The sequence below is a fragment of the Anopheles nili genome, chromosome X (assembly GCF_943737925.1).
Source record: "Anopheles nili chromosome X, idAnoNiliSN_F5_01, whole genome shotgun sequence".
Taxonomy (NCBI): Eukaryota; Metazoa; Arthropoda; class Insecta; order Diptera; family Culicidae; genus Anopheles; species Anopheles nili.
Window position 1 is genome coordinate 12,366,932 of NC_071293.1, and position 25,228 is coordinate 12,392,159.

Consider the following 25,228-nt stretch of genomic DNA (forward strand, 5'->3'; position numbering starts at 1 on the left):
CCACCGATTTGAATGAAATTTGTGGTGTATGTCTCTTTTTCGTTTCTTTAAAAGAAGCTGAAACATCAGCTACTCCGTTGGGCAAGAAAGGGCGTTTACTTACAACCCTCCATAAGAAAATGCTATACTATTCACCTAAAAATAAAAAAACCTAAATCTGGCCGAATGTTAGCAAACATGCTTTTTTATATATTGCAAAAGAATCAAAAATTTCGGTCACGACGGTCTAAACAGGGTGGCTACCATACAACCACCCGTCGAAAAGTCTATAATATACGTTTCATAATACAAATAACGACCGAAATATCCGCAATTCGGCAAACATGTTTCTTTTAACTTTTTGAAGCAGAAACTAAAGCTTCAGTTACCCCGAAAAAAATGGGCATTTTCTATGCCACTCACTATCACTATTATACAACTTAATATTATATTATAGATGAAATTTAAAGGAAAATGAAAAACTGTGTCCAGGCAGCTCCAGAGATGAAATAAGAATAAGAGATTGAAAACTAGAAAGATTTTGAACGTCATACATGCTCAGGATTGGACAATATGCTACATTTCCTCATTGCTATGTAAATAAATTGATACGACAGGTCCAAGAAAAATGTTAGTGGATAAAAAAGGATTTTCGAAAGAGTTACAGTGGAACACACTAGGCTTCATGAATCATGTATATAAAATGAAAACAAATAAATGAGAAAAAAAGAATATAAACATCAAAAATTGAATTACACAAGTAACCGTGAAAATGCCCCGTTATGTTTCCTCAAACTACGTTGACCCGAATGAAATCGGGTTTATCAGCTAATTTATAATATATTCTAAAACTAGAGGTTTAAACTTAGTTAATACCAAAATATTATGGGTCTAAGTCCAATATACTCAGAGTAACAGCCTGTTCAAGTCAATGATATTTAAAAAAAAAATTAAAGAGCTTCAAAAGCCTCCGAAAACTGAAACAACACAGCTTGTAGTAAAAAACTTTACCTTTCATTTCATTACAAGATGATGATTTTTTTCTGAGCCGCGTTGCAAGGTTTAACTACGAACCCGGGTACAATTTTATACAAAATATATTTACGTAAAAAAATGTTTACATTTTGACTGCTGGCTCATGTCACAAAGTGTTGGAATGAATAACATATACTCTTTCCATGCAAAATTATTGCTCTTGCATTGCAACGCCTTACGATATGAATAGTTTAGTCCGTTTGAAAAAACGGAGGCTTTGCAAAAGCAGAAAACCTTAAGTTTTGAATGTAGCATGACTATTGTTGGATCCGCCGTTTTAATGGCTGTTATAAATTTCGTCCTGACCTGAATTTATGGTTAAAGTGAACGAGTTGAGACTTATGAGTGGTAACAGTGCAAAGGGCAACATATATCGACGAGAATTTTTCGGAATTTGTTGTCCAAGTGATCAGTGATCATGCTCAAGAGAAATGCTCAACAGCTTCATAAATAACATGTGAGATGTTTTTATTATTCTGGTCGTTCTATTTCACGTGATAAGCATATGAAAAAGGGGGCTCCCATTCAACCCCCGTCTAACAGATCTATAATATTTGCTAAAACTACAAAAAACACCGATTAAGCTGACATTTGTGATTCATGTTTTGTGTTACATCATTGTAGAAGAATCTAAAACACCAGCTACTCCGATGGAGAACAAAGGGTTGCTCCCATACAACCCCCCGACAAAACAAATCTACAATATTCGCTTAAAACTACAAAACACAGAACTGGCCGAAATTTATCACAGATGTTTTTTTAATTTTTACAAAAGCGTTCAAAGTTTCGGCTTCTCCGGTCAAGGAAAAACAGTTTTCCTTACAACCACCCGCTCTAAAAAAAATAATTTTTGGAACAGAAATCAAAGCTTCAGTAACCGCGATGGGGAAAAGAGAGCCTTCTATACAACCCCTTACTGTATTATGAAACAATACGTTTACCAATTAATAGCTATACATTATTCAGATAATGACCGATCTGCCTAAACATATTTTTTTGTAAAGAAGCAACACTTCTGCTCCCTGTGGGGTTGGTAAGAGGAGGGGTATCCCATATATTCCTTCTTACGGTAATTAAAATCGTTCAAAATACAATTGGCATGCAATTTGACCTAAATATTGCGTAAGCGTTTATTAAAACTCTCCTATCCAATATGTTATGAAGTACAACTTTCGCGGTTTGGAGCTAAAAGGAGTACTGGTACATCTTTACATCACGAAATACTGTTTTCTACATGCGGGGATCGAATGGTCGTCGTCGGCCTCTCCTCCCCCGCTACATACGCTTTTCAGGAAATACGGAAAAAATATTGGAAAATACATAAGGCTTTGGGAGCGCATCCAATACCTATTCTTCAATTTACCAATAGAAATATTAAAAAAAAAGCTCAAAATTACATATGCTGTCTAATTTTACTAAAACTTGCCATGTACTGCTCAACCCAAGCCATGCAAGAAGTAGCTAAGTATGAGCTTTCTCAATGCATGAAGGAAGGCATGTAAGAGCCCTTACAATTGTTATGTCCTGAAATGATCGGTAATCGCTCAACAATTTGGTCGTTTAAACGAGTGACTTTAACATCACGGGGGGCAAAGATATGACCGTTTCCAGAATAAAGGAATTTTACAAAAATGCATAAGACGTCAATAAACAGTTCAGTTTACTACAACTCTTTTCTCTTTACCCATTGGTTAAGACACTAACTTGCACTAAGAATGCCTCACTCGACGAATGTTCAAATGTAAATATGAGAAATATTCTTCAACATATAAATAATAATAATGTTCTGCACTTATTGAGTAAGGTTCCATATTTAATAATTTTGTTGAGCTGCGTTGGATATGTGGTTGGTGTAAAAAACTTAAATTTAGATTACAAAGAGAGATTAAAACATGGATTGCGTTTTGAAAGAGAACAGCAATAGAGGTAAAAAATGCAGGGAAAGGTAAAATTGGTAAAATTGATTGTAAGTGACGAAATAATAGTAAACGTGAGAAAACTAGAAAGATTTTGAACGTCTTGAATGCGTCTTGAAGGATGGAACCACGTGTTACTTTTATTTATTGCTATGATATGACGGATGCAAGAAAAATGATAAAGGATCTAAAGAGTGTTTCGAAAGGGTGAATGTGGTGAATGTAGCAAGATAGAAAAGATCATACGAAACGAAGGGTATGTAGAGAAATGGTGTTTGTAAAAAGCGAGAGAAGAGTTGATTTGATATAAAATTGCTTCATTGATATGATATTGTGGTCAGGAAAAAGAAATGTGATATCTAAGATGATTCGAAGAGAAGATTTGTGGAATAAGGAGTTCAGCATTAGTTGAAAAAGCAAGGATTATTCAATTGTATACTCTGCATCGAAAGAAGATGCATAAACATAACGTAACTTGTATTACACTAACATTCTCTTTATTGATCCCTTAAACTACATCGACTCGAATCAAATCGGGTAATTATGACGGATCGGACTTCCTTTAACCTTCAGCTAAAACCACCACTGCAGACCGAGTTCTGCTTTCTTACATGTACTGATTAAGACATACATCCGACGATCGATTCCAGAAAAGCACTAGTTGTGTCATAGGAAAACTAACTTTACTCGATGTTTCTCGCCAAAAATCTAATTTCTGCTCCATCAAACTCTACGCTTCCCACTTAATCGGAATCCGTATCGTTTATTTCAAACATTGAGCCGTCACGATCAACGCTGAAGATGTTGCTAGACGGTTGTATTTCATCGACCGGTTCGCCTCGCTTACGTTTTTCTGCGATATGCTTACGGTTGTCATTAATGCGTCGCTTGCTATAGATTGAAGCATTCCGATATACGCAGGCTTCATTTTTCTTCACTTCACTGCCATCCGAATTCCCTTTCGATTTATGATCATCGTGGTCTTCACTGCCGGTGCCAACGGAATCCAAGGGTGGTGATGATTTTACACAATAGATGTCACATTCGCTCATTGAGGGTTGAGATGTGACCTCACAATTGCCCTGGGTCGTCTGACATAGTCCTGTTTCTATGTTTTCTGCATACGAAGAGATTTCCATATTCAGAAAGATTTTTGATGGCGAGTCCATCCAGTGTTTAAAAGTGTCCTCAAGTCCTTTGCCTGGTCCTTCGAATTGTAGATAATACTTGGTTGTCTCATTTTCTTCGCTTTGTGGCATGGACGAGTTGCCACTTACAACTGTAGCATTCGCGGTTGTTTCTACGAGCGGCTTAAACAGCTGCCGACCACATCGTGGACGTCCCTGCAGAACTGAAGATCGAGCTCGTTGTGATGGCAGCTTCTCTGACTCCGACGATGAGGGCGATCGTTGGCTCATGTTGGCTATGTTTCGAGAGAATGTAGGACTAGCGCTGTTAGTTTTTCGGCAGCTATGTCGGCCAACACAGCACACTACAATAACTAAAAGAAAAAAATTGCAGAACACGGGGAACGAATTAAATATAAAAATAATTGAAAAAATGATGAAAAATTACTGATACTCACTCTAGTGTTATTCCTCGCTACACAATATCACAAACTTGCCGAGCTCAGAGGTCTGTTCCAGCGTGCAACTACGAAAAGAATGGAGCCAAAATGTTGTGCATAAATACGTTTACTGCAGCGTCCGTAACTAACACAACCATGCATACCACCCCTATTGCAAGCTTAACAAAGCCACCTAACCATGTGTTTGATCGCCTGTAAGCGAGACGGAGTGCTCTTGTTCTAAGAAGTTTGTTACATTATCAATAGCCATCGTCGAAAGATAGTTCAGAGAAATTATCGCACGTTCTTGCGGACACCGTATGTTGGGGAAACGTAGAAGAAGCAAGAAAGGTAGAGGTAAACACGAACATGAACAATATTTGGCATTCTGATTTGAAAACGCACAAACGTCTTCATCCATTTCACTCTGTCAACCGAGTGAATTCTTTCCTATTTCACTCGGTTCTATTTCTATTTTTTTCTCTCACTTCTATTTTATAGTAATTTCGGTTTCAAAGCCCATTTTCGAAGTAAAAACACATGCCGTACCGTTCGTCTCGGTAATTATGATCAGTGGAAATGCTCGAAGGTTTCCAAAATTTGCGTAATTACCATGACTCATTTTTGTTTTCCAAAGCCTTAGTTCAATTTGAAATGGTTGCATATTGTCATAGTACATTCACCATTGTAGCAATAGGTTGCGGGCATTTTTATGTTCAACTAGCTGATTTACTCGATTTTAATCGGGTCGACAATGTTTAAGGGAACATGGAAGGGCATTTTTATGAATTCTTAAGTAATTAAAGTATTAATTAAATAAATTAAATTAAATTAAGTAATTAAATTAAGTAAATTAAATTAAGTAAGCTCTGTTAATGGGTTAGGATCCGACGCCTCTAGAAGGCTACACAGGCTCTCCTTTCCAACTCCTATTCCGTCACGTCCCCGACGTGCAGAGCGGTAACATGTATCATCGTATATCTAAGCTTGGGTAAACGGGCTGGTTCCAACCCCTTGGGCGGATGGTGGCGCATGGCTAAACAGGAGGGGGGGGGGCAGTGCGGGTAACCGGGCTGTCTGAACGTCGGGGGACAGCCAGACGCTAAACTTAACTGCTCCGAGGCCCTCCAGAGGTACTGGGGGCTCGAGCGCGGGGCCAGTCACCCTGCCTCGAGTAAACTTAGACTACGGAAAGCAATCAGGACATTCCGCGAACTGGACTCAACGGCAACCGACTCCTGCAACGCCCCCGGACATTGATAATGGGCTCATGGAACGTACGCACTCTGCACAGAGCCGGAGCCTTGAAGCAACTAGATGACGCCCTAGCCACACTGAACATGGACCTTGTAGCACTACAAGAAATACGATGGCTAGGGAATGGTGTGCTAAACAGACGTGGTGAAAAACGGTACCACTTGTACTACAGCTGCCACGACCGCCACCATATGCTCGGAACGGGTTTCGCCGTGGGTCCGCGGCTGAAATCCGAGGTCATCGACTTCAAGGCTATAGATGATAGGATATGCACCCTCCGCATGCGAGGCAAATTCTTCAACATCAGCCTCATAAATGTTCACGCCCCAACCGAAGACAAAGACGAAGAGGAGAAGGACCTTTTCTACGGCCGCCTCGCAAAAATCATTGATAAGTGCCCTAAGCATGACCTCAAAATCATCTTGGGGGACTTCAATGCAAAAGTCGGTAGGGAGCCAATGTACCGCCAATACATTGGTGATCACAGTCTACATGAGCACAGTAATGACAATGGTAATAGATTGGTCCAACTTGCAGCAGCAAGTAATCTAGTTGTGGGAAGTACCAAGTTTGCGCGTCGGGACATCCACAAAGTTACTTGGGTGTCCCCAGATGGAGCCACCTCCAACCAGATCGACCACGTGCTGATAAGCCGCCGAAGACAGTCGAGCCTGTTAAACGTCAGAACCTATAGAGGAGCCAACATCGATTCCGATCACTATCTGGTTGGCTTAGTGATACGTTGCAGAATCGCTCGTCCCCGTGACAAAGGGGATGAGGGAAAAATGCAGGCCCGGCTCAACACGGACTCCCTAAAGGACGCTAAAGTCCAACAGGCATTCGAATCCGCTTTAGGTGAGTCTCTATTACCAGCAACTCCATACGACACTACGAGCGAACGGTGGAGCGCTCTAAAAACCAGGATAGTGAACTGTGCAAAATCCACACTACCACCACGTCGGGGCAACACCAAATCTGGCTGGTTCGACGACGAATGTAGACTTGTGACGGAACGTAAGAACTGCGCATACCGAGCAATGCAGCAGCGGCATAGAACGCGGGCATGCGCAGAGAATTACATACGGCTCAGACGAGAAGAAAAAAGAGTACTCCGCACCAAGAAACATCAGTGGGAAGAACAACGAGTGCAGGAGCTCCAAGGAATCAGAGTGCGATACGGCCCAGGAAAAAAGTTTTACCAAGAGATAGCAGGTCATCGAAAAACCTTTATACCTAAGGTGACCTGTTGTCGAAATAAGGATGGAAATCTGGTCAGCTACCAGCCAGAGGTCCTCTCGCGATGGGCTCAGTATTTTGATGAATTACTAAATGATCAGTTCAACGAACAGCTAGAGGCTCCACTAGCGGATGATATCATGCTACTGCTACCTAGCATGGACGAAACCCGAAAAGCAATCCGTCGGTTGAAGAATAATAAAGCACCCGGCACCGACGGAATATCAGCCGAACTGATCAAAAACGGAGGTGCAGCACTTGAACGCGAAATTCATTAAATAATTAATGAGGTGTGGGATAGCGAATCGATACCTTGTGATTGGAATCTTGGTATCATCTATCCCATATACAAGAAAGGAGACAGGCTACAGTGCAGCAATTACAGGGGTATTACGGTGTTGAATACCGCCTATAAGATCTTCTCCTTAGTCTTGCAAGAGAGACTTGTCCTATTCGTAGAAGAGAAAGTGGGAAAATATCAGAGGGGATTCCGAAAAGGAAAATCAACCGCTGACCAGATCTTCACCATGCGGCAGATCTTGGAGAAGATGGCGGAGCAACAGCTCCAATCTTTCCATCTCTTCAAAGACTTTAAAGCCGCATACGACAGCAAAGCCAGGGTAAAACTTTACGACGCAATGAGCTCTTTTGGAATCCCGGCCAAGCTTACCAGGCTTGTTAAAATGACCATGACCAACGTCACATGCCAGATGATGGTGGATGGAAAACTCTCAAGGCCCTTTGCTACCACCAAGGGTCTGCGCCAGGGCGATGGGCTTGCCTGTCTCCTTTTCAACCTGGCGCTAGAGAGGGCCATCCGAGACTCAGGAGTGGAAACCTCGGGGACCATCTTCTACAAGTCAATCCAGATTCTGGCATACGCTGATGACATAGACATCATTGGTTTGCGGCTCTCCTATGTAGCAGAGGCCTACAAACGGATTGAGCAGGCGGCTGAGAACCTCGGTTTGGAGATTAACGAGGCAAAAACCAAAATGATGGTGGCACCGTTAGCGGCCCTGCTAACAAATACTAATGCGAGTCTACGCAGGGGTGACGTACAGATAGGTGAGCGAACCTTTGAAGTCGTCCAAAACTTCACCTATCTTGGGTCAAAAGTCAGCACCAACAGTAGCATAGAAGTTGAATTACGCGCAAGGGTGCTGGCAGCCAACCGGTCATACTACAGCCTGAGGAAACTTCTCCACTCAAAATACCTGTCGCGACGGCTGAAGCTGGAACTATATAAAACACTCATAGTTCCAATACTCACATACGCCTCTGAGACATGGACCTTGTCCAAAACTGACGAAACCCTCTTAGCCGCGTTCGAGAGGAAGATGCTCAGAAGGATTTTTGGCCCCGTATGTGTGGAAGGACAATGGAGGAGCCGATACAACGACGAGCTCTACGAACTGTACGATAGCCTCACTGTCGTGCAGCGAACTAGACTCGCCAGGCTCCGGTGGGCTGGTCATGTCATTAGAATGGCACCGGACGACCCAGCCCGTAAAGTCCTTTTACGCTGCCCACATGGACAGAGGAGGCGTGGTAGGCCCAAACTGAGATGGAGTGATGGCGTGGATGCGTCCGCCAAAAAGGCCGGGATCAACGATTGGCAGACGACGGCGCTCGACCGCGAGCGGTTCCGGTTTCTCCTGGAGCAGGCCAAGACCGCCAAGCGGTTGTAGCGCCTGATAAGTAAGTAAGTAAGTAATTAAAACTTTTCCCTTCTATTCCTAGTTTCAACTTTCAAGGTTTACTATTTCGTTTAGTTCATCTTTCTCTTTCGCAGTTTAAAAAGGTCATAAAATGTGCTGTATTTTGCTTTTCTAAATTTTCATCAACACCTAATTCAACAAATCTACTCTTTATACCATCTTATTTATCTCACTACTTTTTCCTGATCATTATATCATATCAACGAAAGGAATTCATATCAACCGCTCTTCTCTCGCTGTTTCTTGCCACTGCCATTTCTCTACATATTCTTCGTTGAGTATGATCGACCCGATCTTGTCAAAATCTTTCTTCCTTATATTTAGATTTTTTCGCGTCATTAAATAAGTAAAACCTATTGTTTATGCCTGGTGTTTTCCACATCCACCCTTTCGAAGACCCCTTTGGATGTTTCATCTTTTGTTTTAGTTCCGTCACATCAATCCCTTTGCATAGCAATTAGGAAAAGCAAAACTTTGTGCGTTCCTAAGCATGCATGACGTTTAAAAACTATGCTTAGGGTTAGAAAATTTTGTATTTGACTGCCCACCTCAAACATGCTCATCCTAGGATGAGTTGATTATCTTAGTGCAGTTTTATGGCTGTACTAATGGGAGATGAGTTGAAAAGTTGCAAGGAGTTAAACTGTTTGTTGATGTCTTTTGTTAATTTGTGAATTTCTTTCATTCTGGAAATGGCCATACCTTTGCCCTCCGTGATGTGAAAGTCACTGGGTTAAAAGAACAAATTGTTGAGCGTTTTTCGATCATTCCATGAAATAAGACTCCTAAGGGCTCTTTTATGCATTCTCTCCCTTTATGCATTCAGAAAGCTCAAACTTCGCTATTTCTTGCATTTCGCTATTTATTGGGTTGAGGAGTTCATGGGAAGTTTTAGTAAAATCAGACAACATATGTTTTTTTCAATATCCTTTTCAATATCAAACATAACTTTTTTCAATATCCCTGTTTGTAAAGGGAAGAATAGGTATTGGATGTCCTTCCGAAGCCATATGTACTTTTCAAAGATTTTTCCATATTTGCTGAAGAGTAGGGGAGGGGGGGGGGATGAAACCATTTAATATCTGCTTGTAGAATTAAAACTCCGACTCTTTGCCACTCTTTGTATTAGATGATACAATTGGAGCTGGTTTCGACGACATTTGTACACCTGTGTGAATATTTCGTAATGAAAAAAGCTCCGAACCGGGAAACTTATAATTCATCACATGTTGTTTAAAGAGTTTGAACAAACACGTATGCAATATTTAGGTCAAATTGTATGACAATTGTATTTTGAACGATTTTTAATTATCGGAGGAAGGTATATATGGAAGACTCGCGCCTGCTTCCAACCCCACAGGGACACGTTGGTGCGGAGAAGTTCAGAAAGGTAAAAAATGCATCATCTTCGATTATTTTGATATAAAAACTATACGACAAAAAGCATGTTAATTAGGAGAATCTTCAGAATGTAGGTTTTAAAAAAATCTAGTTGCTGAGATATGAAGGTTTTCTGATGGTAAATCTTACGATACCGAGAACATCATCAGTTTTTGTCAAAGAATTACATCATTTTATGCGATTTTACGCATTTGTTTATTGTTAAGCAGAAACATTTTTTAATGAAACTAAATGTAACATGTTAATTATTGTTACTTACCAAAAGGGGTAAAACTTTTTACCTTTCCGATCAATAAGGTAAGATTTGCGAATCTTTAAATCACAAAAAATCGCACCAATAATTTGTTCAAGTATAGGTATACATACTTCGGGAAAAAATTACTCTATTAGGCGCCTTATATGTTTGCACATGACATTCTCTATTTTAAAGAAAATCGCCTTAGTTTTGCGGCATAACATTGAATTGTCTTGAATGTCTTCTATTTTTATCAAAGATTATATCAAAATAATTTTAGAGCTATACAGCTGATATGAAAATCCAAGTACAGTACACAAGATATTAGCTTCTGTAGATGCTATAATGTTACAATGTTCTGTTCCAATTGGTTATTTTAGAGAGGAAGCAATAGAGGCACGAATAATGTTTTCGGGTTGGCAGAATCGGCCATTCGCGGAAATCATCTAGGTAATCCAAGTTGGTTTACACTTTTTTGCTTACTTCGCGTTCTAGTGTTCCTAAATTATCACGAATAAAAATGTTTCCTATCCGGAAGCTATTAAACACATACTTGTTATTTGATGTGTATAAGCACCAAAGATAACAGTATTTGCAGTTCTCGTGAAAGTTGAAATTTAGATTCAATTTTCCATTGTAGCATGTCTGCTAAAAATACCTGACTATGACGTTAACTGGTACGCTACTGAGGCACATTTCTTGAGCTATTTCGCAAACACACTATATCCCACACTCAATCAAACAATGCAAGCAAAATTCATGACATGCAAAACAGATGACCAAGGTATAAATATGAACCAACTAAAGAAAGTTAATATGCCAGCAAGAAGGGTAGCCACTCGAACAAATAGATAATTAAGCATTCCTTTATGCAAAGGTAGGTAGCCACACCGATGGATAGCGAAATATGCAATTCGTTATGCAAAGACAAAGTGAGTCATTTTATGCAACGAAAGCAATAAACCAAACCAATCATGTTGAACTTACTAGGTAAAATGGATAACCGAAACAATTTTGAGTATAAATAAAGTCAACCTAAAGTCGGACTTACAGAAACGGTCCAAAAGGCTAACCTAACTCTTGTTGTTATCTTTTCAAGAGCTTTGAGTGTACCTCTACCTATGGTAAGGTCTCAAAGTCTCCAACGATCCAGTATGAGAAACGTCTTTTAGATTTCCAATGTTTGCATGGATGATCAAACCCGAGGCAGCCCACGAATTAAACATTTTACATGGCTACCATGACCATAAGCTGCAATCTTAGGATGTGAAATAAACAATGAAGCGCAACCATAGTGAAAAGTGCCGTCAATCTGTAATCTTCAGATACGAAGTGAATTGTAATTTTAATCTACAATCGTCGGATCCAAAATTAAAATGAATAATTAAATGACTATTAAATACAAATATGTGACATTTTTCTAAAAAATGATATAATACTGAGTGAAAACACAAATGTGAATTGAATGCGACCGGGGATGAAGAGCTGCAACCATGGATCGAGCTACCTGAAGAACGATTGGTGACCAGGCCATGTCAGTACGACATGCTCAATTGTGAGCAGTCCCCACAAGATGAATAGGAAGAAGAAATGTTGCCAGCAAGCGACTCGTATTTGAAACTTGGACGATGTAACCGATATAGTAGAAGAAGATACACTACGATCTACGTACGACAAAGCAACCAAGATGGATTCTACAGACAACACTAGTGCTACTGAGAGGGAGAACGTTGCAGCCACAAAGAAAAAAAAACAGACTACAGCGATATATGAAGCCTGCCAGCGAGAAAACTACCGAGATGGCGAAGGATGTGATGTTAAAGGAGACTGAGGATGTCCTGAATTATAGCGGTAAGGACGATACTGCGCAGGAAAGAAAAATATGAGATACTAGTTTTACGATACAAAAGAAAAAGAAGGGTTATAAGAGAATTAAAAACGTAATTTGAACGAATTCGATAGAGCTCCTTGTTCAAGCTCTTAAATTAACCCTAAACATATGAGCGACCGACTGAATCCGTTCGTTTTGTGCGATAAAATCTTGTATCAACACTTCATATACCAGAAGAGTTTATATGAGCACAGAAATCCAGAAATCACTAATCTTAAAGCTCATATGTTTACAAGGATAATAGTTTGAATCATCATCAATGGGCAGAATAGCTGCCTCATCTCAATGGTTGACTAACATATTCGTAAAGCAAGTTGAGGAAAATTCGTGCAGGCTTCCAAACTAGCGCTTTCTCAAATCTCAATCGATGTAAAGTATTGATCCAATTTGGTCACGAACAACCACAGCACACTATCATGTGGATCGTCACTCGTTTGTCGGTGACAATCGCCCATCTGGTCGGCACACGCCTCATTTGTGATGCGAATTTTCACTACTACGTCACACATGACCGCTCCACCGATCCACCCACATCCCGGAAGAGGGAAAGCTCAATGTTGAGGCGATGTTGCTTGCATCGAAGTTTTGTTTTATTTAATTCGTTCGTATAAATTTACTATTCCTTTTCAACGTACCTAATGGCTAATAACAATGATACTATCGCGGCTATTGAGTGCTTGTGCGTACTGCAGTGCGTTACGATGCTACTCTTGGGGCACGAGCGCGGGTGGAAAGGAAAGCGTAGCTCCCTCCCGCTCTTCGTCACTGCCCTCTCGACTCTCCTTCTCGCTTAACCCCTGCCACTTTCTCCCGGTACGAAGGCAAAAACTCTCCAACAAACATCTCCAACTCCCTAACTGCTGCTGAGACCGCTGAATGTACGGTTGCGATTATCTGATGAAGCAAACTAAGAACATCGGAGTGAAACTAAAACAGCAAACGATAGCGGGCACAAGGCTAGCAGCGGTGGTGATAAAAAAAAACCAACCCGAAAGGACATAGAAATAGCAGCACCTAGGCATTCGCACGGCCGGTATGCGTACAAAACAGTATGAGGCCTACTAGAACGATAAATGGTGTCGCAGGTGATCGCACCTTCGCTTTCTTGGAACTGGCATGCACGACAACAGCAACAAAATCGAATCGAAAAACAAAAAGTAACGAGAACAAGAAAACATTAACTAGTAACATATGGTTTCCTATTTGCGTACAGATAACTCTATAGTCGAAGTACTCATAATTATTACCGTAATAGTCGTAACAGTAGTAGTAAAAATATGTTCAGCTATTCCACTAGTATTCACGAGAGCGCGTAGTAGGGTATCGATAGAACCGTGGTGAGTAATAATCATAATAATAGTAATAATAATAACAATAATAATAATAATAATTATAGTAAAAATAATATTGCAACGAAATCTTCGGCGTTTAGTCGTTTGATCCTTCAGCTTGTCTTGTTTACTAATCTTCTATTAGTGTTTCTTTTATCCTTTCTTTTAATCTCTCACATGCTCTCTCTCTCTCTCTCTCTCTCTCTCTCTCTCTCTCTCCTTCGTTCTCTCTTTATCTCTCTCTCTTTCTTTCTCTTTCAATGCACCTTATTCTCTTGTTTCATGCACCATTTTCCATTTCCAGTGGTGCGAGTTTCTTGAACTGGTAAGCTACAAATTCTATGTGCGGAATCTCATTTGTTAGTGTTACGTTTCCCTATCGTTCGACAAATGTTTCGTGCTGCATTCTTCTTAGCCTTCTCCGTTTATGCTCTTAATTTTTAACGCTTCATCTGTTTGGCAGCTCAATCTCTCGCCAACCATCGTCACAACAGCCAGCTTGGACCTGTCCGCAGGACCTTGTATTGGACTCTGTTGTAGCCCGTGCGGAAGGAACGTGCACGATCTGTTGTAGCATTTCGATCGGAATTCTCTATCTCTACCTCTATCTTTCAACCTGTCAGCATTACTCACAACCTAACCCTAGCCGATCAGTGACAGGCGGCTGTTGGTTTTTCGCAAATGAGCCCGCCAGGGGATGATCTGCTCGCTGTCATCGTCGTCGTTGGCGCACACGGACTCACTCGGTGTTGACGGTGCCATATCCGGCAGGTGGTACCCGTGAGCTGTTCCTGCGTCCAGCTTACCATTGCTGATGTTCTCCATCGAGCGGCGGGGTGCTCCAGCTCCATTGCCCACCCCCGACTGACCGTGACCACCAACTCCTCCATTCAACGCTCTACCTGACCCAACCGTATTCGTGGTGCCATAATGTCCGGCTGGAGAAGCTCCATTCGCAGACGCCGCGTACTGATACTGATTCTCTTTGTTGTACCGCAGCATCGACCCACCATCGGGCTCAGACACACCGGAGTACGAGCTAATGTTGTCGATCGACATGGCCCGTTGTGTGATCCGATTACGCCACGTGTCCGACCGGCGTTGTGGCTCCTCCACCTTCGGTGTGTAGATGGACGACCTGTCAGATGAGCAGCACGGAAAGAAAAAAAAAATAACCCGCATTAGGTTCCATGCAAGATATGCCAGAGCTAACCAAGGGATTTTGTCGCCTTACTTGAGCTTACTCTCGGCTTCTTCCTTGCGCGCGATCAGGTCCCGCTTCCATTTCGGGATCGCGGACAGGCGCCGATCCTCCGCCTCACGGGCCAACCGCTCCTCGAACTCCTTCTTCGCCTTCTCGGCTGCCTTTTTTGCCAGCATCTGGCGCTTCCAGTCCGGGATGATGTTTCCGGCGTTATCGCGCTCCGGTACCTGAAAGATCTTATCAGCTGTATGATAAGGCTATCGAGAACAGAGACCAGAAAACACAAAATGGATGGATAGCGTGACGCGTGAGTGTGTGTGTGTGTGTGTACGTGTGAGAAGAGGGGAAGACCACGAAAGCGAGCGATATATTTATAGATAGAGAGAGAGAGAGAGAGAAAGAGAACTATTGCGGTAGCAGTAGTTGAGGTGAGTGATATGGTGATGCGAGTGCGATGGCGTGCAGATTCGTGCGTGTTGGCAAAATTATGCTAGCAGTGGTGAAGGATGTATGAGCCGGAAAAGGTAGTAGGAAAGGCCACCTGAAGGAAGGGCGGGGTGGGGGGAGGGGAGAGAGTGAGAGAGAGAAGGGGGTGGCAATTAAGGGGCGCCACGGATGGCTGCGTTCGAATCGGATTGCGAAATGGACGCAGCCATGGAAAAGCAGTGACGCGTTCAATTCGCCCGCCAGCTTTCACGTGAAGGAAAGCCCGAATTTGGGTCGATCGCGAGACATAGAGTGCCAGAGGGGATGAGGGACACAGAGAGAGAGAGAGAGAGAGATAGAGAATGGTGTCAATAAATTATGATAATGTGAGCGCTCTAATAGAAACCATTACGGATGTTAATGAAGTCACCATAAAGCGAGCGTGATTGAAACAATGCCACACGGTGATGGCGCTGACTGAGAGGGTGATGACGGGTGGAGGAGGATATCAGATCGAACTGATTCGGTTTGGTAGGAGGTTGGTTGAGAGGGGGGGGGGGGGACGGATGGGAGAGAAAAAAGCATGGAGGAGCTGCGTGAGAAACGATGGAAAGCGAGCAGCTTTTCCGTTAGCTGGTGGAAAAAAAGCACCCCAAAAAAAAAAAAAAACTAGCACCCAACACCGAAGCAACCAAATCAGCCCTCCGCCATTGCATTTGCGACCTGCGCTTTCACCAGCACCTCACCCTCCACCCTCCCCATATCCACCCTCCGGCGCACCTCCCCCCCTCCTCTCCCCCCCCCCTCCAACAGGGGTACGGTGGCAGTCCTACCTGATCGACGTAGTTCTGAGCGGTGAATTGACGCGTCACCTCCGAGTACACCTCGTTCGCCTGTCGATCCTCGAGCTTCGCCCGTTCGACCTTCATCTTCTTCACACCGGCGATGTCCTTCGACAGCTTCAGCTCCGCAATCAGGTCCGTCTTCTGCGACAGGAACTGCTCGCTCGTGCTCGACAGGCACTGCATGCTGATGCTGCGCGTTGGCGCTGAGTACGTTTTGGCGAGCATCTTGTCGGTGCGGCGCAGCTGCACGCTGTTCAGATCCTGAATTGAGATGGCGGACAGCGGCTGGTGCAGCTTCCGGATGTCGGTGTCTTGTGGGGGCGGTGGGGGTGGGACCGGGTGACCACCGGGGGTGACACCGGAGGCCGGTTCGGGGGCCCGGACCGCACCGCTCGCACCGGTCGCTCCCGGGTGCGACAGGGTGGCGTGGAGGGTCGCCGAAGAACCCAATGGGGCTGTACCGTGCAGGTTGAGCAGTGCCGGGGGTGCCGGTGGTGGCGGGGGCGGCTTCGGTGGTTCCGAGCCCGCCTGCACGATGAGGGCTGTGTTCAATGGCATATAATCCTCCGTGTCGGATGATCTGTCGTGATGATGTGTGGGAAGGAAGGGCACGGAAAAAGAGGAAGTAAAAAAAGAGAAAGAGAGAGAGGGGGAGGGAGGAAGAGAGAGAGAGAGAGAGAGAAAAAAATATAACATGTTAGAATGCGAGCTGCCGTGATGGGGGAGAAGGCAAATCTCGACACGCCCGATGGATTGCCAACGAAGCGAACTCGCTTGGAAGCCGTAAACCCGCGATCATAAACGCCCCCGTTCCACCACCCGAGTGGGTTGCGGAAGTGGGCCCGAACGGCCCCAAAACACCTGTGGCCTCGTTGCCCACGGCCAAGGTGTTCGGCGAAAGCGTACACGCACAAACGAGGTAAACAAATTGGAGCACGACGAACGTCACAAAGCACGCCGAGTCCGAACCAATATGGCCGCCGGCCGGCACCGCTAGGGTTAGAGAAACCGACCGGAAACCGCTCGTACCGGAGCTGCGGTGGCGTTGTGTGCGTGGGAGAGGTGAAATTACGCCCCGGTCGAAGGTCAATTCGCGGAAAAATGCAAGGGAACTGTCACATCGCTCACCGGGAAAAACTCAAGTACTGAACCAGCGACTATAGCCCTTGTGGTTAGCGACGGACCACAGTTTAAGTACACCGCAATGATACCGGGATGAATTGTCACAACAACGAGTACACCGCACCACAACGCACACACACACGCACACACACACACAAACACCCAACTAACCTCTGCGAGCCTGCATTGGACTTCTTGTCGCTGATGCTCTTCAGGTACTCGGACGGTTTGATCAGATGGTTCGACCCGTCACCGGTACCATTCGGGAAGCTTGGCGGCACAAACGGCAGAACGAGCTGCTTGTTGACCAGATTCGGTCCCTGATGGTGGTGGTGTTGCTGCTGCTGAAGGTTGCTTGTTGCTGCCGGGTGCGGCTGGACGCTCAGCAGCCGCGGTTGATGGTGATGTTGCTGATGGCAGTGCTGCTCGTCGACTGACGCTGCTGCACCGGCCCGGGACGTCTTGGAGCTGTACGGTGAGCCGCTTTCCGGCGCACATAGGCTATGTAGGTTGCCACCGCCGGTGCCGTTCGCTTGGATCAGCTTAGCTTTCTTATTCGCTGCACGGCGCCCGGAAAAGCCACGGAAATCGGATGGGAAGGCGAAAATAAAAGCGAAAAAGGGAGACGAAGAAAAAATAAAGGAAGGAAAAGAAAAGCGTTAGTATCGCCTCGAAATCGCGGCATCGCCTGCAACAGCATCGCGTTTCGCGGGCCCCCGTTTTTTATTTTTCCTCACCACGACGGAGAGATCGAGCGTGTGTATGTATGTGTGTTTGTGTGTGTGTGTGTGCCGAGGGGGGAGGGTTTTTCTCCCCTTTTGTTTTGTTTTCGTGCCCGGCCGAGAAAAAGGCACCGCTCGACTGGCTCCCGTGGCTCGCTGCACCTTAATTTTCTGCGGGTTTCCACCTTTCGTGGGATTTCCACGTTTCCCCCCCCCCCCCCTCCCTTTCGAAGCTCTATCAAACACGCACACACACCTCGCTTCCTCCCCCCCCCCCCTCCTCCCCGCTGCCCCACGTGCACGAAAGGCACCACCCGGTGGAAAACCACCTCATCCGTTCTTGTTTTGCTTTTCTTATTTGTTAATTTTATTTCAACCCCCCACGAAACCAACCCCCCCTCCCCTGTCCCCCGTTCCCCCCGTCCCTACTTGCTGATGATGGTGGCGCCATCTAGGCACGAATCAATTTCACCATTCGCTGGCTGATGATCGGACCTGCGAGATCTGACAGATCGCTGGAACCATTCCGGCGGTACAGAGGGGTATGCGGGGATGGAAAGGGGAGAGGGGAGTAAATAATGTGCCGCCTCGTGACCGCAGGTGAGCGGCACACTAGGTACGGCTTCGCATTCCGAATTATGTGCAGGGTACACTAATTTGCCTCTCCTAATTGCGATAAGAGTGATTCATTAGGCAAATTATATAAAGAGATCTGTCTTGAAGTGCGTGTGTGTATGTGCTTGTGTGTGTGTGTGGAAGATGAAGGCAGACACTCGAGATTAGTTATTCATTTCGCTGAATAATAACAACACGTCGCCTGGCGTCGATGTTCAACGACTTTCTTACGGCTCTAGAGGCTTTCCGAAGTTTAACAGGTGATGAATCACCTCAAAAAGACTGCCCCAAGGGGACGCGAATGCTGCTGGAAAGAGCGCAACACATACATACACACACACATATTCGGAAACCAATCGAACGCAGTCCAAACACTTCCGGGAAAATCCAAAAAATTCGGCAGTCACCCAAAATCCACCTAGCGGCCGATTCCGGAACTAGCAGCCGGCTAATGCACCCCTAACGTGCCGTGAAACTGGATTTTTATAGACCTGGCTGGTTGCCCTCTCGCTTCCCGCTCTACCCCTCTACCTCTCCTCACTCTGCCTCTCACCCCCAACCCTCTCATCCAGTAGCCTGCCACCCAACTTACCGGAAATGATGGACATGCTACGGTTGTGATTGCCTCGGATCAGATCGGACGGCTTGAGGGTGGACTCCTCCAGCACCTCGAGCCCGGAGTCGGAGTCCTGGTGCTCCCCGCCGCCATGTTCCACCCCGCTGGCCCCATCCCGATGCAGAAGTCGCTTGTGCTGCTGCTGATGGTGATGGTACTGATCGTAGCCGGCCACGGTCTGCTGGTCGTGCGAGTTACGGGCATTTTTCGCGTAGCCATAACCATCCCGGGAACCACCGGAACCAATCAGCGTGGCGGCGGCGACGGCGGCTGCAGCGGCGGCGGCAGCAGCAGCGACGGCTGCCGACGGATGTGCCCCGTGGCCGGTGAGACCGTAGTTGCTTGCCTTTAGCGGTGGTGGCAGCGGTGGGGGTGGTGGACCTTTGGGGAGGGGAGAGAAGAGAACATGAGGGGAAGTGTGTGATAGATGCGTGTGGAGCTGGGAAGTTATAAAGCACAATCATACGGTTGTCACCTGCAAACGCCTTTCACCTTGAGGAGGCCTTGAAAGAACACCTGAAACCTCTGAATCTGAATCGGTGACGTAATAATCAGCACATTGGCTTATGTTTTGAAGCTTCAAACATTGATTTTGGCATAAGGTCAATGGATTCAATCTCATATCTTCTGCCGACAAGCTTTAAATGCCCCGATGGCCTCATATCTCTCAGGTGCCACCATTACTACGGATGCTCCAGTCTTGCTTATAGCCCTTTTTTGTCCTATCTTAATTTTGCTTTGGGTTCTAGAAATACAACCTATGTATGCTTCTAGTCTACTATATCTGTAACGGCTATTGACATTCACTGCTTACGATGCTTTATGGGTTCAAATTACACTTTGGACTCTAGGCATACAATGTGTGAGCCTTCTATAGCTCTATCTGATCGCATAACTCCGTCCTCAGGCACGTTGTCACACAATCAGATGTCACAACCAACCCCAACCGTGGTAGGAAAATGCGCAACTTTCTCGTACTCACGCACCCAGAAAAGGGAAAACCGCCCAAGGTGCCTTTCGCCGTTATCAGCAGCAGCAGCAATTACATCGATTACCGGTCCGGATAGCAGCAAACACTGTCCTGCCATGCCCTTAATGATGCCCTTATATAACGCTCGCTGCCTGTTTTATGCGCCTCGTACGCTGCGATCGGCCCTTTTGCGGAATTTCGCCACGTCTTTTTTTTTGTCTCTCGTACCGATTTGCCTTCCTCATCGAAGCATCTCATTATGCGCAATCCTCGAAGGTGACACGTTTTCTCACAAATTAATTGCCACAAATTACGCCCCGCGGCCAATGCAAAGGTCGACGACGGCGATTGCACGTTAATTAATTACAGCCCACAGGGCGAGAACCGGATCTTACGCGCTGTCGGCTTACGGCTTTGTCGTAATTTCGATGAAAATTGATCAATATTTTTGCGCACCGCTCTAGCGACGTCCTGGTGCGTTGAATCAACGTGCAATAGCTTTTGTGGTCGAAGAGAAAGTTTTGCTCACTGAACCTGATCTTGTGTGCAGAGACATGTATTTTTTGCTTTTGACGTAGCTTGTATGCTACGATTTAATAAAGTGATTTTTCTCCACTAGTTCAAAGGTACGAATTATATCCACATCCACATTACATTCACACTTCCAAAGCGCGGTTATTTGGCATAAAGCGCTGGAGGCAATATGTTGATTAGTCGTCTTACGGACTAATCCTTTTTTTTGAGATTTTTTATTTTTCATTTGATGTTGAATGTATCTAGCACAGTACTGATCCGTTCCCATGAGATTCAGCAGTTACGACGCCTCCAAAGTACTCCAAATCCAGGGCAACTCCCGCACGGGACCTCATTACCAAATCCTGTCCCATCGAGACCACCGGAACCTGAAGTAGCGCGAGCTCAGGCCTTCAAACCAGCCGGAAAATGGGGCCTGTCCAAAGTAGCGCATCGAAAAACGAAAACCCGCGACCCAGTTCGGTCACGCAGAACTCCCAGCTCCAGAACCGGAAGTTTCGGTTTCGTCTCGTACGCTGCACGTCCTCTCTAACGAATGCAGGTCCCACGTCCAGGGTCATCCAAAATGAGGACAAGTCCATCGCGAATCTGGAACCCGTTCAACGAGATGCAGCACCAGGAGCAGTTCTAGTTTCATTTCTCTTTTTTTCTCTCTGTCTCTCTCTCTCTCTCTCTTTCTCTCTCTATCGTTTCCACACACTCGCTTTCCACGGAGCTTGCACGTAACCCTCCAAGTGGTCGCGTAATGCGCTATTAACGAACCAGTAGTTGAAAGGAATGCTCTAGATGCTCGTTGCAGCATCTCAGAGCCATAAAACGGCACACACGGCGCTATCTATTGCCGATCGCTGGAAGGCATATGCAGTCGCAATAAAGTGCCTCAATAACACAAAGAACTCAACCCTCAACCGGTGCAAGAACGAGGCAACCAGCTCGTTGAAGCTCGTTAATATGACGCCCGTTCGCCTGCGCGATTATTTCGATTCCGATTTTAATAGAGCATGAAAATCTCGTTCGCCTCGCAAAGATGGCGCCTCTCTCCACCATCGCCTCCATCTCCTCCTTTCCGCTCTTCTTCACCTCCCGCGGTATGTAGGGTAACAGCGCCGGCTTACCTGCATTTTCATTTTCTTCGCTCAGCTGCGGCGGCCCGTTTCGTTTGGCTGGCGCATGGGCACCGGTACCGTTAGCGGCACCATTCGCGTTAACGGTCGCTCCATTTGGCGGCTGAACCGGGCCGGGCTGGTGGTGGGACTTGACGTGTTGCTTCCCGGTCAGGCCCATCTCGGCTGCACGCTCGTACACGTCCTCTGGCGAGCAGACGCTCTCGTACGCGTTGTCGTTGGCGCAGGACGAGCGCAGGGTGCCGCTGGAGTAATCATCGGAGGGTTTCCGGTGGCCTGGTGGGGGGCCTGGGAGTGGACCCTTTCCGCCCTTGCCCAGGTTGTAGATCGGTTTCGGGAGAGGCTTGGTGCCACGCTGTTGCTGCTGCTCGTATAGCAGGTTGTTGCGCTTTGCCAGCAGCATGTGCTCCTTGTTGTTGCTCACCAGCGAGGACTAAATTAACGAATAAAGCAAAAAAAAAAGACAAACGATGGGCGCGAGAAAGGGAGAGAGAGAGAGAAAGGTAGCCAGTAAGTGGATGGTTTCAATACCACATGTACACTAGGTGTGACATCTGTCACTTTCGCGAAATTGCGCGCTCTGTAAGATGACATGTCACCTACCTGATTGTTGCCACTACCAGTCAGCTGAAGGATGACATCGCTACGGTTCGAGCTGGCACTGGCCGACCGGCTATGGGAGCCACTATCTCTCGAACGGCTTCTTCCCACAGCACTTCTATTCTGAACACCTGCACCATATTGCGCCTCCTCACGCATCAGATAGATGTCCTCGTAATCATGCTCATGGGACGTCGCACTGCCGTTCACGTTTGACGCCTTGTGGCTCCCGTTGACCATCTCATGCCCGCCATTTCCACCTCCAGCTCCTCCGCCACTTCCGCCACCGCCACCACCACCGCCACCGCCACCACCACCGCCGCCATCACCGCCGGAATGGGACGACGACACCGACAGGTCCTCATCGGAGCCGCTGGCGGCGCCACTGCTGCTCGAGTGCACCTCCGCTTGTACTGTGGAACAACGGAACACCGTTACTGGAGGTAAATGAGTAACACCGCGTTACCGGCACAATTTGGGACACGTTCGAAAGGCGGCCGAACAGTGCGGCTCGATTACACCTTAATCAGATCGTTCGAATTTGGTGCCACACGGTTGCAACCTCACACTAGGGCTCGGGCGCTTTCTAGGCCCGCCCCAAAAAGTAGGTCTACTGTGGTACCGTGATCAAGGCGATAGTGCCGCCCCCTGGTGGTAGCAGAGGTCCGTTCGTACCGCGCGTAAAAGGTTTGTGGCCCGACAATTAGACATCCCCCTAATCACGCGTGCGGATATTGCTGCCAGAGGTATCGTTCGCGGTGGCCTCGAAACCATCAGCTCAACCATGAAGTATCAATCGGTAGGTGAAACGAAAAAAAAACCTGACCACAAAACAAAATCGTCCGCGTTACAAAACATCCTCCCAACGTGTGGATCAATCCCAGTGGCCGGTTGGGTGGCTTAGCACGGCCGAGAAATTATGTGCATTTTTATGGTGACGTTACATCACGCGCATTCGATGATACCAATCACCTAGTCCATCTGGAGTGCAGCTCGGACACCCGTAACGCTGCCTCGTAACGCGTTGAAGGCTTTAGAGTAGGGTTAATCTGTCACGTCCATATCTAGAGTGGTATCCAGACAATTCAAGCTTACTAATGGAACCATCGCTTAGCTTTGATCCTATCTGGGATGAGCCCCAGGGGTCGTGATGCTACTCATCTACATGACATTAGACCTCGTCACCTAATTTAGAGCTTTTAATGGTTTTTGGAGAGGTTCAAAGTTAACACGTCTATGTCTAGAGCCTTATCTAGATCAGAGCAACTGGTAAAAGTAACAGTGTCTTCATTGTTGTTCATGACGGACACCATTAGACGACCGTCTGACCTACGCAACCTACCTATCGATCGGTTGTTGACGATCTTCTCCTCCTTCAACGCGACGTCGGCATCGAAAAGGTCCTTCACGCGGTTGTAAATCACTTCCTGCGGATCATGCAGAAAGAACGACTCCCCAGAGACACTCCCGCTCGGGCTTGGTGGTGTCGACGACCCACGGCGCATCGGGTTGACGTACACTCCGTCATTCGGCAACACCGGCCCGTAGTAGCTATCCGGAGACTGGCGCGCGTACAAACCATCCTGCGAGAAGGCATGCACGTCGATAAGCTGTTGGAATGTCTTAGAGCACACTAGACCTACCTTCGTCTTGCGGATAGTCGGTGGATGCAGGTAGAACGGTTCAGAGTCGGAGCTACCCGTCGATGACTTCGTCGACACCATCGTGTTGCTGTGATGACCATGACCATGTCCACCTACCAACGCCTTACCAGCACGCACATAATTACCTACCGAGCTCTTGCGAGATGCGCGTGTCTGCTTTGGCAGTGAACCAGGCGAACACCCACCCGGCAACACCTGCGACTGGTACGCATCCTGCAGCTGGTGCCGGTGTTGCTTCGGAGAGGGTTGCTTCTCCGATGCATCACCACCACCGGCACCAGCACCACCGCCAGCGCCGTGCAGGTTACCATGCTGTACCAGCGCATTCAGACACTCAACCTGCTGGTTCTCTGCCGCATCATTGATCGGACTCTTGCCGTACTTGTCCAGTGACAACTTCGCGCCGTGGTTAAGCAGCCAACGCACCACACTAAGATGGCCTCGTGAGGCCGCAAAATGCAGCGGCGTAGCACCGTCACCATCTCGCAAATTCGGATCCACCGCTTGGTCCTCGATCTGCGCGATCAGGATGGCGAAAGAGTGTTAAAAAGGGACGAGAGAGTGTCGCACGAGAGTGTTGCACCTACCATCCACTTGAGACAATCGAGACAGCCCATCTGCGAGGCGGCATGGATCGGAGCCATCCCGTCACGAGCCCGCACATACAGTGAGCCACCGGCCTCCAACACCAGGAACTTCAACACCTCCAGATGGCCCTCCTGCGCGGCCAGGTACACCGGCGTCACATCGTTGTCCATCTGCGTGTTGGCACTGCGAGTAGTCAGATCGAGAAGGTTATCAGAAGGTCGCGCTCGAGAAGATATCAAAGACTCCCGCCACAAGTCCCACCGAGATCATCACTCACCTGATGTCCGGTGCAGCCTCCGTCAGAAGGCGCACGCAGTCGAGACAACCCCGGGCGGCGGCGTAGTGCAACGCGAGCGCACCCCCGGCCGGACGCTCGATCGAGGCCATCGTTTGGGCATGGGACGAATCCAGATGTAGCCGGTATCTGGACTCCTTGTAGTCGGCGGTGTACTCCACTTTTAGGCCGTGTTGTAGGATGGTTTTCGAGTGCGGATCGGTTCGGCCCAATGGTGGCTGGAAAAACAAAAAGCGGAACAAGCGCTACGTCAGCAATGTGGGTCGCGGGAGAACCAGCTTCAGGACACTCTCCCTTAGCGTTGTGTCGGGAAACCTGTTTTGTCGTGCAATTT

General features: G+C 46.5%; 1 protein-coding gene across 1 annotated transcript; it reads right to left on the reverse strand.

The window, feature by feature from the left end:
• Window positions 1-14,211: 14,211 nt before the first annotated feature.
• LOC128728246 (uncharacterized) lies at window positions 14,212-24,986 on the reverse strand. The gene is made up of 11 exons (XM_053821866.1): window positions 24,877-24,986; window positions 24,599-24,782; window positions 23,991-24,527; window positions 23,690-23,930; window positions 22,351-22,760; window positions 21,739-22,180; window positions 19,096-19,500; window positions 17,338-17,725; window positions 16,033-16,624; window positions 14,804-15,000; window positions 14,212-14,707 (listed from the first exon to the last, which is right to left on the reverse strand). The coding sequence occupies exons 1-11, from the start codon at window positions 24,984-24,986 to the stop codon at window positions 14,212-14,214; spliced, it is 4,002 nt and encodes a 1,333-aa protein (XP_053677841.1).
• Between the last annotated feature and the right edge of the window lie 242 nt (window positions 24,987-25,228).